The 17,130-nt window shown below is 46.6% G+C and overlaps 1 protein-coding gene across 1 annotated transcript in view; it reads right to left on the bottom strand.

Annotated features, from left to right (window-relative positions):
• LOC122543651 (zinc finger protein 91-like) overlaps positions 1-17,130 on the bottom strand; it is a 331,816-nt gene that overhangs the window by 39,861 nt on the left and 274,825 nt on the right. Inside the window, exons 4-7 of the mRNA XM_043682468.1 lie at positions 12,861-13,714; positions 10,194-10,337; positions 8,751-8,994; positions 5,414-5,975 (exon numbers count right to left, since the gene is read on the bottom strand). Coding sequence (XP_043538403.1) covers positions 5,414-5,975; positions 8,751-8,994; positions 10,194-10,337; positions 12,861-13,714 — 1,804 coding nt within the window. The remainder of the gene's footprint in view (positions 1-5,413; positions 5,976-8,750; positions 8,995-10,193; positions 10,338-12,860; positions 13,715-17,130) is intronic.

Raw genomic sequence — 17,130 nt, 5'->3', positions numbered from 1 at the left:
TTTCCGGCTGCACCTTCAGTGACGCGCGTCATCCGCATCTCCTCCAATCAGAGCGCACCTTACTCCACCTGACCAATGGCGGCCAGCCTTTACGGGCATCAGTTGACACACGCACCAGAATGTCGCTCTCCGATTAATCCGCACCGACCGCAGATGGCGGAGAGGTACACGTAAACGTCAGTGTCTCCGCCCCTTTCCGTTCCCATTCATCCATTCAACAGGAACAGGGGACCCATGCAGTCATTTGGGCTCTGCTGACGCCTCAGCTAATCATATGGGCATATGATTGAAAAATGTACAGACCTGTATAAAAATGATAAATTCTGATCTCTGTATGTACATGTTTACATATGTATGGCATGACCAATTGTACAGACCATCAAATTATTTTATGAATAAAGTATATTTTTGAAATTAAAAAAAATTCATCCATTCAACAGGAGAGGACTCAATTTACTACACTGGACTCTAGTGGTTCCGTGGTAGAGTCCCATGTTGAGGAGGAAGGTGTGATTTTTAACTTTGTCCATCCCAATCCAACACCGGCATCTCCACATCACTCATTCAATAGGTGCCGGCTTAATTTACTATAATGGGCTCTGAGGGTACAATGGTAGTGTCCTCTGTTGGGGAGGGAGGTATTCCCAATAATTCAACAGAAAATGACCTATTTGCTCCAGTGGTTTTTGTGCCAAAGTCGTAGTGTCCCTCGAACTCTGAGCCCTGAAGCCCAGATTCAAATTCGACTGCTCTAGCGATGTGTATTAACATCCTTAGTCATGTTTTTGAGTCAGAAATTACACGACACGAAATTACAGTCTAACATGTTTATTTGACAGGATTATTTGGAAGCACTAGCTTTTTCAGCGCTACTCCTTCATCAGGTGATCGTGGAGTATAAGATCATAGGACATGGAATTTATAGCAAAAGGTTACCGTGTGATTTAACTGAAATTATAAATTTAAAAAGACCCAGTCCGAGAACACTTGAGCGGTCCGGGGCATTCGACCTCGACCTCCAGGTGATGATCCTCCAAGCGGACATCAGGACAGGCAACAATGCAAAGTAGGCGAGCAGAGGCTGATAAGCCAAGTTCGGTATCCATGGGAATGGCCTCAACCGGTACCTTGGGTTCATGTCACAGTTGAAACTTTATTGCTGGAACAGCGCAGCAGGTCAGGCAGCGTCTAACATGTTTATTTGACAGGATTATTTGGAAGCACTAGCTTTTTCAGCGCTACTCCTTCATCAGGTGATCGTGGAGTATAAGGTCATAGGACACGGAATTTATAGCAAAAGGTTACCGTGTGATTTAACTGAAATTATAAATTTAAAAAGACCCAGTCTGAGAACACTTCAGCGGTCCGGGGCATTCGACCTCGACCTCCAGGTGACGATCCTCCACGCGGACATCAGGACAGGCAACAATGCAAAGTAGGCAAGCAGAGGCTGATAGCCAAGTTCGGTGTCCATGGGAATGGCCTCAACCGGTACCTTGGGTTCATGTCACACTACAGGTGACCCCACTGCACTGCACACACAGACACAGCTACAGACCCATACACTCATGCAGACCCTTTCTCATACACTCACACATCCACTTCCACATTCACACGCAACCTCTCACAGACTTATATCCGTTTACACTCACACTCTCTCAGAACATTCCCCCCCTCCTCACAAACACTCACATATAAGTTTGTGGGGTGAATTTGTAGTTGCAGAATTACATTCTATTTTGTTCAAAAACTGCATGAATCCATGTAAGATTCTGTAAATCCTTTTTTGGATTAGAATCTGTCTGAACATTGGGGCACAGACAGCATCACACAGTGCACCTTCAATGCACTATCTGGGCCAACATGGCACCTATTGTTAAAGCCCACTTGAGAATGTAACTTTAAGGAAGTTCTGGGATTTACATATGAAAGAACTGAAATCAACATGCCCATTCTAAAAGATGAGAAACTTAAACAATCTGGGGTCTTTTTCAATACATAATTTCAGTTACATCACACTGTAAATTTTTTCTATAAATTATGTGTCCTGCGATCTTATACTTGACAACGACCTGATGAAGGTGCAGTGCTCCGTGAGCTACTGCTTCCAATTAAACTATAGCCTGGTGTTGTGTGATTTTTATCTTTGTACACCCCAGTTCAACACTGGCATCTAAAAATCAGGTTTGCTTGAAATCACAAGCTCTTGAAACGTAACCCTTTCATCAGGTGAAGTCATGAAAAAAAATGTGCAGGAGAGAGAATTTAGATAAATGATCAGCCATGGATGGTGATGAAAGACAGAGCATCTCAACGATTAATTACCTACTCCCATTCCTAATTCTGATCTTCTTAATACATGGCAAGTTGTGTGTTTTCCAAACATTAATTCTATTTCCATGGTTTAAAAATGAATATTTAAGGATGGTAGTTTGTTCTTTCTCACTTGGGCACATTGTGACCCACAACAATTTATATGGCTGTGTTAATATCATAAACTCTCTCATGAGATATCATGAGCCACTCGAGTAGATACTAGAACAGCAAAAGCATCCTGCAGATATTTGGGAATCTAACCAAAACCCATTAACCTGAAGTGTCAACAGGTTTTCACTTTCCAATGATACTGCCTGACCTGCAGAGTATTCTTAGCATTTTGCTTTTTATTCCAGGATGATATAGGAACTTTTTACATTCATTCATGGGCCAATATATATTGACCATCCCTAGCAGTCCTTGAGACGGTTGTGGTGAGCTGTCTTCTTGAACCTCTACAGTCCATGTGTGCTGTAAGTTGACTCACAATGCTCCATGGAAGGAATTCCAGGATTTTAACCCAGCGATAGTGAAGAAACTGTGATATATTTCAAACTCATGATGGTGAGTAGCGTGGAGGGAAACACAGCTGTTATTGAGCATTGGTTGTGGAGGGAATGAATGCTTGTGAATGTGGTGCCAATCAAGCAGGGTTGTTTTGTTCTGGATGGTGTCAAGTATTTTTCAGTATTGCTGGAGCTGCACCCATCCAGGCAAGTTGGGAATTAATCCATCACACTCCTGACCTGTACTATGTGGACAGGCTTTGGGGAGTGAGGTGGTGAGCTGCAGGATTCCTAGTCTTTGATTTGCTCTGGTGACTACAGTGTATCAGTTCAGTAAACCTGAAGATGCTCAAAAGCGTGTGACCAAAAACTTTGTCAAAGTGCAGAATTTTTTTTAACACAAGAGGGAAGTAAATGTGGACAGCCTTCAGTGGGGGACTGGTGGTTGTCATGGTGGTGGTGGTGTTGGGGGTTGGTGGAAATCCATAGATTGAGGAGCGAAAGAAATCAGAATTGCCCACAGGGTTGTGAGGCAGTTCAAGCTCACGTAGTTAGGGAGGATGGTCATATTTAAACTAAGTATGAATTTTATAATGGAGACTAACCAGATCAGGAGGCAAAGTGGATCAGCAGGCACAGGGATGAGGAGTGGATGGTAATTAGAGTCTGAGAGCTGTACAGTATGGAAACAGCACCTTCAATCCAGCTTGTCCATGCCAACCAGATATCCTAAAATAACCTCGTCCCATTTGCTAGCATTTGGCCTATATCCCTCTAAACTTTTCCTATTTATGTATCCATCCAGATGCCTTTTAAATGTTGTAATTGTACCAGCTTCCACCACCTCCTCTCACAGCTCATTCCATACATGCACCGCCCTCTGCGTGTTGGAGTGAATCAGGCCAAAGGGCAGCAGAGGTTTGAACATTACATTTATGGAGAATGGGAGATAGAAGGTGAGCCAGGACAGCAAGGAGATTGCTGGGGTGGGAGATATCAAGACACGGATGTTGGTTTCAGCAGATCAACCAAGATTAGGGCTGAGGATGGTGATGTGATGGAGATGTACAAGTACAGATCATTGTGACGGAATGAATACTGTGACTAGAGCTGAAAATGTGTTGCTGGAAAAGCGCAGCAGGTCGGGCATCATCCAAGGAACAGGAGAATCGACGTTTCGGGCATGAGAAGAGATTATCCTGCTCCTTGGATGCTGCCTGACCTGCTGCGCTTTTCCAGCAACACATTTTCAGCTCTGATCTCCAGCATCTGCAGTCCTCACTTTCTCCTAGAATACTGTGACTACCCAAGTTGTTAAATACTTTATTTCCAATATCACTTTTGTACAATTAGCAGCAATTCCACCCATTCCAGCAATAGACAGTACCAAACTTTTATACACACAACAATTGAGTGCAGATACTTTGGAAAGCACGGTGGCACAGTGGTTAGCAATGCTGCCTCACAGCGCCAGAGACCCGGGTTCAATTCCCGACTCAGGCAACTGACTGTGTGGAGTTTGCACATTCTCCCCGTGTGCGTGGGTTTACCTCCGGGTGCTCCGGTTTCCTCCCACAGTCACAAAGATGTGCGGGTCAGGTGAATTGGTCATGCTAAATTGCCTAAGTGTTAGGTTAAAGGTGTAAATGTAGGGGTATGGGTGGGTTGCGCTTCTGCGGGTCGGTGTGGACTTGTTGGGCCGAAGGGACTGTTTCCACACTGTAAGTAATCTAATCTACTTTCTGCTCAGCCACTTTGCATAAGACTAGGGCCCTGCACCTGATTCCAAGACAGTCACACAATTATCACCCCCATACCCCCTCACATGCACTCCACCATCAAATATCACCCCAGATACTCACCTCAAAAACACTCCTCCCCTCAAATATACGCCCCCCAGGCACACCCTCAGATATATTTTTTCGGCAATACCCTCAAGTTCTTAATGGCCAAACGATCAGGTTTTAGAAAATTAGCATTTAAAACTAGGAACTATCGATTCATGATCAGTCGGGGATCAGCGGTTACAAGGAAAAGGCAGGAAAGTGGACGTGGCTCTCTGCCTTTATTCCTGATGAAGGGCTTTTGCCCGAAACGTCGATTTCGCTGCTCGTTGGATGCTGTCTGAACTGCTGTGCTCTTCCAGCACCACTGATCCAGAATCTGGTTTCCAGCATCTGCAGTCATTGTTTTTACCCCGTGAGGAATGTCAGGTCAGGCATGATCCTATTGAATGGAGGAGCAGGCTCAAGGGGCCGAATGGCATACTCCTGTTCCTATTCCTTGTGACTCCCCATGGCCTTACCTCTGATGTGAGGCCCTGGCTTCAGTATGTGCCATTACTGAGAATGCTGATGTTCCCTTGTGTAATATCAACAGCTCAGCAGCTGCTGAAGCCCCTTGCTCTTCCTTTGCTACCTCTCAACACAATACGCTAATATGCTCAGGGGATATTGTCACCAGACTATTCACCCAGGTAATGGTCTTGGGACCTGGGTTCAAAACCTGCCATGGCAGATGGTGGAATCTGAATGCAATATAAATTAAGAGTCTAGTAACGAAACAAAGAGAAACCCTCTGTCCCATCCCACATGAAGGCGGAGGCGACGTGGAGGCGGGGCCTGGAGGCAGCGGCCCGCGTGGGGGCAGGGAGACGTCGCAGAGGCGACGTGGAGGCGGGGCCTGGAGGCAGCGGCAGCGTGGGGGCGGGGAGACGTTGCAGTGGCGACGTGGAGGCGGGGCCTGGAGGCAGCGGCAGCGTGGGGGCGGGGAGACGTTGCAGTGGCGACGTGGAGGCGGGGCCTGGAGGCAGCGGCCCGCGTGGGGGCGGGGAGACGTCGCAGAGGCGACGTGGAGGCGGGGCCTGGAGGCAGCGGCAGCGTGGGGGCGCGGAGACGTCGCAGAGGCGACGTGGAGGCGGGGCCTGGAGGCAGCGGCCGCGTGGGGGCGGGGAGACGTCGCAGAGGCTCCGCGGGGCGGGCCTTGAGGCTGCGGAGGTGTGGGGGCGGGACCTGTAGTCCACAGCAGCCCGGGGGCGGGGACTAATTGCCGCGGCACTGTGGGGCGTGGCCTGAAGATGGACACAGCGTGGGGGCGGGGCCTCGAGCGGCCCGAAACAGGGCGCGAATTTCGAACAGCGAGTGAGTTCTCCGACTGGAGGTGAGAGGAGCAGAGTTTTGCAAACTTCCGATTATTTTATATACCGGATATGAAACTGAAAAACTATTTGAGCTGGGGGAATTCTACGTTGGATATAGAATAGTAGAGGTTCAGTCTATGGTGGCACTGTGGCTCAGTGGTTAGCAGTGCTGCCTCAGCGCCTGGGGCTCAGCTTCGATTCCAGCCTCGGGGTGGGTGACTGTGTCGAGTTTACACATTCTCCACACCCCCATCGCCCAACGTGTCTGTGTAGTTTTCCTCCAGGTGCTCTGGTTTCCCACAATCCAAAGATGTGCAGATTGGATGAATTCGCAATGCTCAGTTGCTCATAGATGTGTAGGTTACGTGCATTAATGAGGGATAAATGTTGGGAAATGGGTCTGCGTAGGTTACTCTTCGGTGGGTCGGTGTGGACTTGTTGGGCCGAAGGGCCTGTTTCCACACTGTTAGGATTCTATGAGCCTTCTGCCTGTCAACCTTAGGGAAAAGACACCTTATTTATACCCCTATGATTTTATAAACCTCTATAAAGTCACCTCTCAATTTCCTTGGCTCCAGTGGAAAAACGTCCCAGCCTATCCAGACTCTCCTTATAACTCAAACCATTCCTGGCAACATCCTGGTAAAGTTGAGAACAGGGAATTGTATCGCATCACGTAAATGTACTGTCTGAAACAATACATTATTTTGGTCACAAAATTGAACGATCATTATGTAACAAAAGGATCTATACCCTGAGGCGTTGATTCTTCCAAGCTGACCCTCAAAAGTTTGGTTTGACCCTCCATTCTTTCCTTTGTTTTTTTGTGGAGGTTTTGAAAACTTTCCTCTAGTTGAGTATAAGAGTTAGGAGGTTATGTTGTGGCTGCACAGGACATTGGTTAGGTCACTTTTGGAATATTGTGTGTAATTCTAGTCTTGCTCCAATCGGAAGGATGTCGGGAAACCTGAAGAGTTCTGAAAATATTTACAAGGATGTTGCCAGGGTTTGAGAGTTTGAGCTGAATAGGCAGGAGCTGTTTTCCCAAGGGCACCAGAAGCTGAGGGGTGACCTTATAGATGTTTGTAAAATCATGAGGGGCATGGATAGGGTATGATAGTTAAGGTATTTTCCCTGGGATGGGGGAGTCCACAACTACTTAGAGACCAAGAATCCCTACAATGTGGAAACAGGCCCTTCAGCTCCACAGTCCACACTGACCCTCTGAAGAGTACCCACCTAGACTTATTCCCCCACTCTTCTACATTTACCCCAGATTAATGCACCTAACCTACACATCCCAGGGCACTATGGGCAATTTTGCAGGCAATTCAAGTAACCTGCACATCTTTGGATTGTGGGAGGAAACCGAGCACCTGGAGGAAACCCACACAGACGCAGGGCGAATATGCAAACTCCACACAGACAGTCGCCCAAGGCGGGAATTGAACCTAGATCCCTGGCTCTGTGAAGCAGCAGTGCTAACCACTGAGTCACCATGCTCCCCAGAGGGTAGAAGGTTTAGGGTGAGGAGGGGGGAGATTTAAACGGGACCTGAAGTGCATTCTGAGTGTGGTGCGTGGATGGAATGAGCTGCCAGAGGAAGTGAAGGAGGCTGGTACAATTACAATATTTAAAAAGCATCTGGATGAAAAGTATATGAATAGGAAACGTTTAGAGTGATATGGGCCAAATGCTGGCTAATGGAACTTGATTAGGTTAGGATATCTGGACGCCATGGACAAGTTGGACCGAAGGGTGTGTTTCTGTGCTGTATATCTCTATGACTCTGGCTTGCCACTAACGGTTGCTACATCTGTATGTTCGGCTTCTCTCTGGTGTTGGTGTCAATGCCTTTGTCTCATTTCCACCTCCTCCCACCTCACCGCACCCCCGACATTAACCATTTTGTGTCTGGATGTTCCTCAAGAAGCTGCATTGCAGGTTCATCCTGAACTGACACACTTATTTTTGCTTCTCAAAATCAGACCTGCTCACACTCAGCAGTATCCCAATGTCATAAAAGGTATTAACTTTCAGGCGGAGTTATCCAAAATTCAGACGTCAGTTTGTATTCCAGTAAGATCCTCAATCATCACTGTCAGGAGAATTAGCTAGAGCCGAGTGAGAATAGAGGGAGAGAGTGGGATGGTGCTTTCAATTTTGTGCAAAAGCAAAAAAAGTTCTGCAAAAAGTAGAATTGCTTGTTCTGTATTTCTACCATGGACTGACAGTGATGACTTCTATAATCTCTTGTTACAGGGTATTTGAAGGTCTGAAGACGGAAGTTTCAAAATCAACAGATGAAGGGCTTGTGCCCGAAATGTTGACTCTCCTGCTCCTCGGATGCTGCCTGACCTGATCCAGTGCTGCACTTCTCGACTCTGACTCTCCAGCGTCTGCAGTCCTCACTTTCACGTCAATATCTGACAGTTACCCAATCCATCAGGACCGCAACAATTTTCGATTATGATTTTGTGAGAAGGAGCCAAGCATTTTAGTTCCTGTTTTGATACAATTTCAGCATCAGTGGGACTGGATGAGACACCCTATTGTTGCACTGCACTGAGTGTGGAGACTGAAACAGTTATACGGCCTGGAAAGAGGAATTCATGCGAGGAGGGGCTGTACACATGTTTGTGTGCGGCTGAAGCTTCAGCCATGGAGAAACATGAGGAATCCCGTCCCATGGAGAAGCCGTAGAAGTGTGGCGACTGCAGGAAAGGCTTCAGTGTTCCATCTGAATTGGAGACTCATCGCTGCAGTCACATTGGTGAGAGACCATTCACCTGCCCCGAGTCCAGGTAAGCCTTCAGCAGTTCCTCCCACTTGCTGAGGCACCGGCAGGTCCACACTGGGGAGAAATCCTTCAGCTGCTCCGAGTGTGGGAATTCCTGCATACTGCAGGAGGGTCCACACAGGCGAGAGGCTGTTCACTTGCCCCGAGTGCAGGAAGGCCTTCAATGATTCCTCTGCCCTGCTGGTCCACACCGGGGAAAAGCCTTCAGTTGTCCCGTCAGCAATTCCACTACCCTGCTGAGGCACCAGTGCGTCCACACTGGGGAGAGGTCATTCAGCTGCACCGAGTGCGGGAAGGGCTTTACCCAGGCCTCCCACCTTGAGGCCCACTGACACGTCCACACGGGGAAAGGCCCTTCCCCTGCCCCAGAGTGCAGAAAGGCCTTCAATGATTCCTCCGCCCTGCTGGTCCACACCGGGGAGAAGCCCTTCTGTTGTCCCGTGTGTGGGAAGGCCTTCAGCGATTCCATCACCCTGCTGAGGCACCGGTTCGTCCACACTGGGAAAAGACCCTTCCCCTGTCCCGAGTGTTTAAAAGGCTGCCTTAAATCTGCCCCTTTGACCAAGTCTTTAGTCACCTGTCCTAACCTGTGCTCCGGTCTTGTGATTTTTAAAGGAATTCTCATTATGTTCACGTGAAGCACTTTGAGATAGTGAACTGTACCATAGATGATATTTGAATGGAGGTTGTATCCTAATCTTAATCTAGGGAATCATAATCTAAAAGTATGGGATTGCACATTTAAGACAGAAATGAGGGTGATTTCTTTTCTCTCTGAGGGTTGTGTGTCTTCAAAAGGCAGTGGATTCAGAATCTTTAAGGCAGAGTCGATAGGTTCTTGCGAACCAAGCAGCTGAAAGGTTGTTGGGGATGTGTAGGAATGTAGAGGTGAGGTTCACATCAGATCAGCCATTGATCTTATTGAGTGGTGGGGTAGGCTCGAAGGGCCAAGTGGCCTTCTCCTGTCGCTTGTCTGTCTGTATCAGGCAGTCTGTGTCTCCCCTCTTATAGCTATGAACTGGATAGACAGTTAACAGAATACCAGCTAGTCTCCAAATAGGAGCAGGCACACAGTAACAATTGCAGTGTCTCTTGTGTTAGTTTTGTTACTTCTTACTGTGTTGTTGAGAAACTTCTAAATAAAAAAAGTTTGTTATTATCGCATCAATGGACGTGTTGGTTTGGATATAATATTGTTAAATTAGCAATTGCCATGTTTCCCAGACTTTCACATTTAAAACATTGACAGCCTTCCTGTGACATTTAAAACTAGGATTGATAGATTCGTGTTCGTTCGGGGGATCAACGGTTACAGGGAAAGGGCAGGAAAGTGGATGTGGGGAATGTCAGATCAGCCACGATCCTACTGAATGGAGAAGCAGGCTCAATGGCCTTCTCCTGTTCCTATTTCTTATGGTTCCCGTGACCTTACCTTTGATCCAAGGCCCTGGCTTGAGTATGTGCCATTACTGAGAGTGCTGGTTTTCCCTTGTGCAATACCAACAGTGCAGCAGCTGCTGAAATCTCTTGCTCCTTTGTTAGCTCTAAACACAAATACCAATGTAGGGATGTCTTCCTGCAGTTAGGATGTCGTTGAATAAAGTCAAAGCTGAGTTCATCTGACTTTTGAACAACAAAGTGGATGGTTGTGGAAGGAGGAAAGAAAATGATTTTAAAACCAGTACAGAACAGTTACAGAGTCATACAGTACAGAAACATATTCTTCAGTCCAATTAGTCAATGCTGACAATATTGACTAGTCCCACTTGCCAGTGTTTGGGCCATATCCCTCTGTGCTTTTCCTATTCATGTACTTATCCAAATGTCTTTTAAACGTTGTAACTCTACCTGCATCCACCATTCACCATACCACACACAAACATCTGTGTTTAAAAACAAAAGGTGCTCATGTCTTTTTAAAATATTTCTCCTCTCACCTTAAAAACTTCGCTCCCAAATCTTGAAGTGACACCTGCCATTGACCTCATGATTTTATAAACCTCCATAAAGTCACCTCTCAATCTCTTATGCTCCAGTGAAAATATCCCAGTCTTTATCTCGATGGAAGTAGATTCATATCCAATTATGATCTGGTCAATGCTGGTGCAAGCTTGAAAGTGCAAATGGTCTACTCCTGCTCCCAATTCTCTCTCACTGCGTCCAAGACAGCAAGAAACCACAAGATGTAGGAGCAGAAATTAGGCCATTCAGCTCATCGAGTCTATTCATACCACACAATTGTGGCTGGAAGGTTCTTGAGTATCAAGGGGATCGAGGATTATGGGGAGAAAGTGGGAGAATGGAGTTGAGAAACCTCTCTCTGTCTTAAATATCCTCAGTGACCTAGCCTCCACATCTTTCTGGAAATGAATTCCATAGATTCACCACTCTCTGGCTGAAGAAGTTTCTCTTTATCTCCAGTCTAAAAGGTCTTCCCTTTACTCGAAGGCTGTCCCCTTGGGTCCTAGTCTCACCTACCAATGGAAACATCTTCCCAATGTCCAGGCTGTTCAGTATTCTGTATGTTTCAGTTAGATCCCTCGAGTGTGGGCCTGTTAATCAGCATGAGCCAGATCCTTCAGGATGAGGTCGAGCAGGGATTAGGTTCAGCAAAGTGTGGGTTGGAGATTTTAAACTTCCAGGGAAAAAAAGAAAGAGTTCAGCACAAATTAGAATTGATTGGATGGGCTGATGCCCCGAGGAGTTGGAGATGAAGTTTAATTTAGAGAAATTGAGGTGTTGCATTTTGGTCAAGCAATCCAGCAGGACTGACAGTTAGGGGGAAGTGTTGAAGAAGAAAGAGACCTTGGAGTGCAGGTTCATAGTTCCTTGAAAGTAGAGTCTCAGGTAGGCAGGATAGTGAAGGAGGTGTTTGGTATGCTTTCCTTTATTAGTCAGAGCATTGAGTATAGGAGTTGGGAGATCATATTGTGGCTGTACAGGACATTGGTTCGGCCACTTTTGGAATGCTGTGTTCTGTTCAGGTCTCTCTAGTGGTGAACGATGTTATGAAGCTTTGGGAGGGTTCGGAAAATATTTAAATCTGTTGTCAGGTTTGGAGGGTTTGCGCTGCAGGAAGGGGCTAAATAGGCCAGGGATATTTTCCCTGGACCATCGGAGGCTGAGGGCTAACCTTATAGACGTTTATAAGGGACATTGATCGGGTGAATACCCAACGTCTTTCCCTAGTTAGGGAAGTCCAGTACTAAAGAGGCATAGGTTTAAGGTGAGTGGGGAAAGGGACCTGAGGAGCAACATTTTCATGCAGAGGGTGGTGCGTGTATGGAATGAGCTGCCGGCAGAAGTGCTGGAGACTGGTACAATTACAACATTTAAAAGGCATCTGGATGGGGATATGAATAGGAAGGGTACAGATGGACATGGCCAAATGCTAGCAAATGGGTCACTAGATTCATTTAAGATATGGACTGAAGGATTTGTTTCCAGCTCTACAACTCCATGACTATTTCTACATCATTGAAACCAATTTCACAAAACGAGGTATAAGCCATCCCCCCCTTATAGCTGTGGTTGAACTGCACATATTTCAGTGCAAGTTTCAGGAAGATTTCAGCAGCTCTTAAAAAATTGAACACACTTTCAGACTTTAACGATGTTTCTGAATATATCATTTTAGCTATTCTCAATTTTAAAGCTAAGAGTTTCGAATGAACACAGCCCACACCTCCCAGTGCTGCCAGTAAACTTTACAATGTTGACAAAACGATGCAGTACCTGCACTCCTGAAAGATTTACATTTTCTAACGATACTAGCTACTCATTCACTGCTCAATCTGCTCCACGACATTGGAAACTTAGTGCAGGAGGCTGAAAGAAATGAGCCGTTTTAAAACAAAAACCTTTTGGAGCTAAATGCTTTCAATGAGAGTCTGAGACTGGTGGTAAGTTCAGGTAACCTTTATTGTGACCCAACTTGGTTACAGCTTCTCTCTCCCGCATCCCCCCCCCCCCCCCGCAATGGTTTCACTGTTAGATTCTGACTGAATTCCAATTCCGCTATCTGCCACGGTGTGATTCAAAACTGGCAGATCCCAGAACTGGTCGATAATGGCACTCTGACGTTGCCGCTTCAATCCCCGTGCAACGGCACGTGAATTTGCTGGTGCCTCCGCAGGAGGGAGGAGCAGTTGAAGCCTTTCCCACACTCAGGGCAGCTGAAGGGCCTTTCCCCCGTGTGGATCCGTTGGTGCCTCAGCAGGTAGGAGGAATTGCTGAAGGTCTTCCCGCACTCGGGACAGCTGAAGGGGCGTTCCCCTGTGTGGACCTGCCGGTGGGTCAGCAGATTAGAGGAATTGCTGAAGGCCTTCCCACAATCGGGGCAGCTGAAGGGGGTCTCCCCTGTGTGGACCCGCCGGTGGGTTAGCAGATTAGAGGAATTGCTGAAGGCCTTCCCGCACTCACAGCAGCTGAAGGGGGTCTCCCCCGTGTGGACCCGCCGGTGCCTCCGCAGGTTGGAGGAATCACTGAAGGCCTTCCCGCACTCGGGGCAGCTGAAGGGCTTCTCCCCCGTGTGGACCCACCGGTGGGTCAGCCAATCGGAGGAACGGCTGAAGGCCTTCCCGCAATCGGAGCAGCTGAAGGGCCTCTCCCCCGTGTGGACCCGCTGGTGCCTCCGCAGGGCAGAGGTCTGGGCAAAGCCCTTCCCGCACTTGGGACAGGAGAATGGCCTCTCCCCGGTGTGACTGCGTCGATGAATCTCCAGGTCAGACGGAGTACGGAAGCCTTTCCCACAGTTACCACACTTCCACGGTTTCTTCATGTCCGAAGCTTTAGCCACAAACACATGTACAGCCCCTCCCTGCTGTGAATTTCTCTTTCCAGGCCGTATCACTGTTTCAGGCTCCACACTCAGTGCGCTGCAACAGTAGGGTCTCTCATCTAGGCCCACTCTTAATGAAGACGTACTCAAACAGGAACCAAAAAACTTTGCTCCTTCTCACAGAATTGTAGTCAAAAATCGTTGCGCTCCCGATCGATTGAATGACTGTCAGATAGTGACGTGAAAGTGAGGACCGCAGACGTGGGAGAGTCAGTGTCGAAAAGTGCGGTGCTGGAAAAGCACAGCAGGTCAGACAGTATCCGAGGAGCAGGTGAGTCAATACTTCAGATCTTCAAATACTCTAAGAAAAGATTACAGAAGTCATCACTGTCAGTGCTGGGTGAAAATTCAGAACAAGCAATTCTACTTTCTACAGAACATTCTTTTCTTTTGTTAGTCTACAAAACTGAAATCTCTCCCTCTCTCTCCCTCTCCCTCCCTCTCCCTCCCTCTCCCTCCCTCCCTCTCCCTCCCTCTCCCTCCCTCCCTCTCTCCCTCCCCCTTTTGTTCTCACTCCATTCCAACTAATTCTCCTGAAGGTGCTGATTCAGCAGGGGCAGAAAAGCAAAAACGTCAAGACTGACATCTCTCTGCATATTGGTTAACTCCACCTGAAACTTAATCTCTTTCACAACATTGGGATACTGCTGAGAGTGAGCAGGTCTGATTTTGGGAGGCACAACAAAATGTGTCAAGTCAGGATGAATCGGGAATGCAGCTTGTGGAATAACCAGACACATCAAGGCATTAACACAGACACGAGCGGGAAACTGAACAATATCTGGTCAGCATGGACAAATTGGACCAAAAGGTCCATGCTGACCAGATATTGTAAAATCAATTTAGTCCCATTTGCCAGCACTTGGCCAATCCACCCTAACTTGCCCATCCCTGGACACTGTGTAATTTAGCATGGTCAATCCACCCTAACCTGGACAAAATTAAAAGTCACACAAGCCTGGGTTATACTCCAACAGGTTATTTGGAAGGACCATCGTTCAGAGCACTGCTCCTTCATCACGTGGTTGTGGAGAATAAGACCATAAGGCACAGAATTTATGGCAAAACATTTGAGTCCTGCCACTGAAATGATATATTGAACAAACCTGGATTGTTAAGTCTTTCAACTTTTAGAATGGATTGCAGACATCATTAATATGTAAATCCCAGAACTTCCTGTCAGGCACCCTCTCAAGATAACATATGGCTTTATAACAAAAGATGATATCTCAGCTCAGACAATGCATTAAAGGTATGAGGTCAGCATTTGTCTGTATCCCAGTTTGGAGTCAGACTGGTTCTATTTCCAAAGCAGGAATTTATAACATATAACCTGGATTGACTGCCTGCATGAACTGCCGAGTCTCATCCACCAGCTGAAATGACTGGATAGGGAAGGCTTGATCCCCACAGTGCAATGAATTCCCACTTTCCACCAAACTCCCAAATGTCCACACTCACTCAGTTGCTGTCTCACAAATCAAAGATTTCATTGTAACTTCTTCTGCTCCCAGGAAGGGCAAAACATCTTTGAAAGCTGCTTTGAAAGTTCAGTCTTCACAACCACACTTCTGCTTTCACCGAAGACGATTAGAGTCATACAGCACGGATACAGACCTTTGGTCAAACTCGTCTGTGCCAAACAGATATCCGAAATTAATCTAGTCCCATTAGCCAGCATGTGACACTTATGGTTCTAAACCATTCCCACTCGTGTAGCCAGCCAGATGCATTTTAAATATAATTGTACCAACCTCACCATTTTCTCTGGCAGCTCATTTCAAACACGCACAACCCTCTGCGTGAAAACGTTGCCCCTCAGGTTCCTTTTAAATCATTCCCCTCTCACTTCAAACATATGCCCCCTAGTTCTGGACTCCCCTACCTTGGGGAAAAGACCTTGGATATTCACCCTATCAATGCCCGTTATAAACCTCTAAAAGGCTGCCCCTCAGCCTCCGATGCTCCAGGGAAAATTTCCCTGACCTACTCAGCTTTTCCCTGTAGTTCAAACCCTTCAAGTCTAGCAACATCCTCACAAATCTTTTCCGACCCCTCTCAAAGTTTCACAAGTTCTTTCCTAAAGCAGGGAGACCAGAACTGGATGCACTATTCCAAAAGAGGCCTAACCAACGTACAGCCACAACATGACCTCCCAACATCTATACTCAATGCTCTGACCAATAAAGGAAAGCATACCAAACACCACCACCACTATCCTGGCTACCTGCGACTCCACTTTCAAGGAACTATGAACCTGCACTCCAAGGGCTCTTTGTTCTGCAACACTCCCCTTAACTGTGTCAGTCCTGCCCTTATTGCTTGACCAAAATGCAAACCACACATTTCTCTAAATTAAACTCCATCTACCACTCCTCGGCCCATTGGCTCATCCGGTCAATTCTAATTTATAGTGAATTCTCCTTCCTCTCTTATTCCCTCGAAGCTGAAAATCTCCATCCCACACACTTTCCTTCACTTTGCTGAACTTAATCCCTGCTGCACCTCATCCTGAAGGGTCTGGTTCATGCTGATTAACAGGCCCACACTCAGGGGAGATCTAATTGAAACATACAGAATACTGAACAGCCTGGACAGAGAGGATGTTGGGAAGGTGTTTCCATTGGGAGGAGGGACTAGGACCTGAAGGCACAGTCCTAAGAGTAAAGGGAAGACCCTTTAAAATGGAGATAAGGAGAAACATCTTCAGCCAGAGAGTGACGAATCTATGGAATTAACTGCCACAGAAGGCTGTGGAGGCCAGGTCACTGACGATATTTAAGACTGAGATAGTTAGGTTCTGAGTACAAGGGGATCGAGGATTACAGGGAGAAAGTAGGAGAATGCGGTTGAGAAACTTATTAGACACGATTGAATGGTATGAGCAGACCGGATAGACTGAATGGCCTAATTTCTGCTCATATAGATGATGGTGGCTTGCTGTCCTGGACACAAAACTGCATGATTTTGTTAATCCATTTTTTTTAGATTAGAATCAGTCTGACCATTGTGGCACAGACAGCCTCACATAGAGAAACTCGCACCTTCAATACGTTATCTGGGACGATGTGACACCAATTGGGAATGTAACTTTTAAAAGAGGTTTTGTTATTTACATAAGCAAGAACTGAAACCAACATGGTCATTCTAAAAGAGGAGAGACTTAACAAACAATCCAGATCTTTTTCAATATGTAATTTCAGTTACATCACACTGTAAACTTTGCTATAAATGCAGTGTCTTACAATCTTATTCACCACAACCACCTGATGAAAGAGCAGCGCTCTGAAAGTTAGTGCTTCCAAATAAACGTATTGGACCTTAACCCTGTGTTGTGTGATTTTTAACTTTGGACATAGAGCATGTGAACTGGGAGCAGGAATTGGCCATTTGGTCTTTCAAGCCTGCACAAGCATTGAGCAGACCTTAACTGGATATGAATCTAACGACATCTAGGTGGATAGGCTGGGACTTTCTTCACTGGAGTACAGGAGGTTGAGGGGTGACCTTATAGAGGTGTATAAATTCA

This window comes from Chiloscyllium plagiosum, chromosome 44, assembly GCF_004010195.1.
Source record: "Chiloscyllium plagiosum isolate BGI_BamShark_2017 chromosome 44, ASM401019v2, whole genome shotgun sequence".
NCBI classification, from domain to species: domain Eukaryota; kingdom Metazoa; phylum Chordata; class Chondrichthyes; order Orectolobiformes; family Hemiscylliidae; genus Chiloscyllium; species Chiloscyllium plagiosum.
This window is presented reverse-complemented; position numbering and strand designations above follow the sequence as displayed.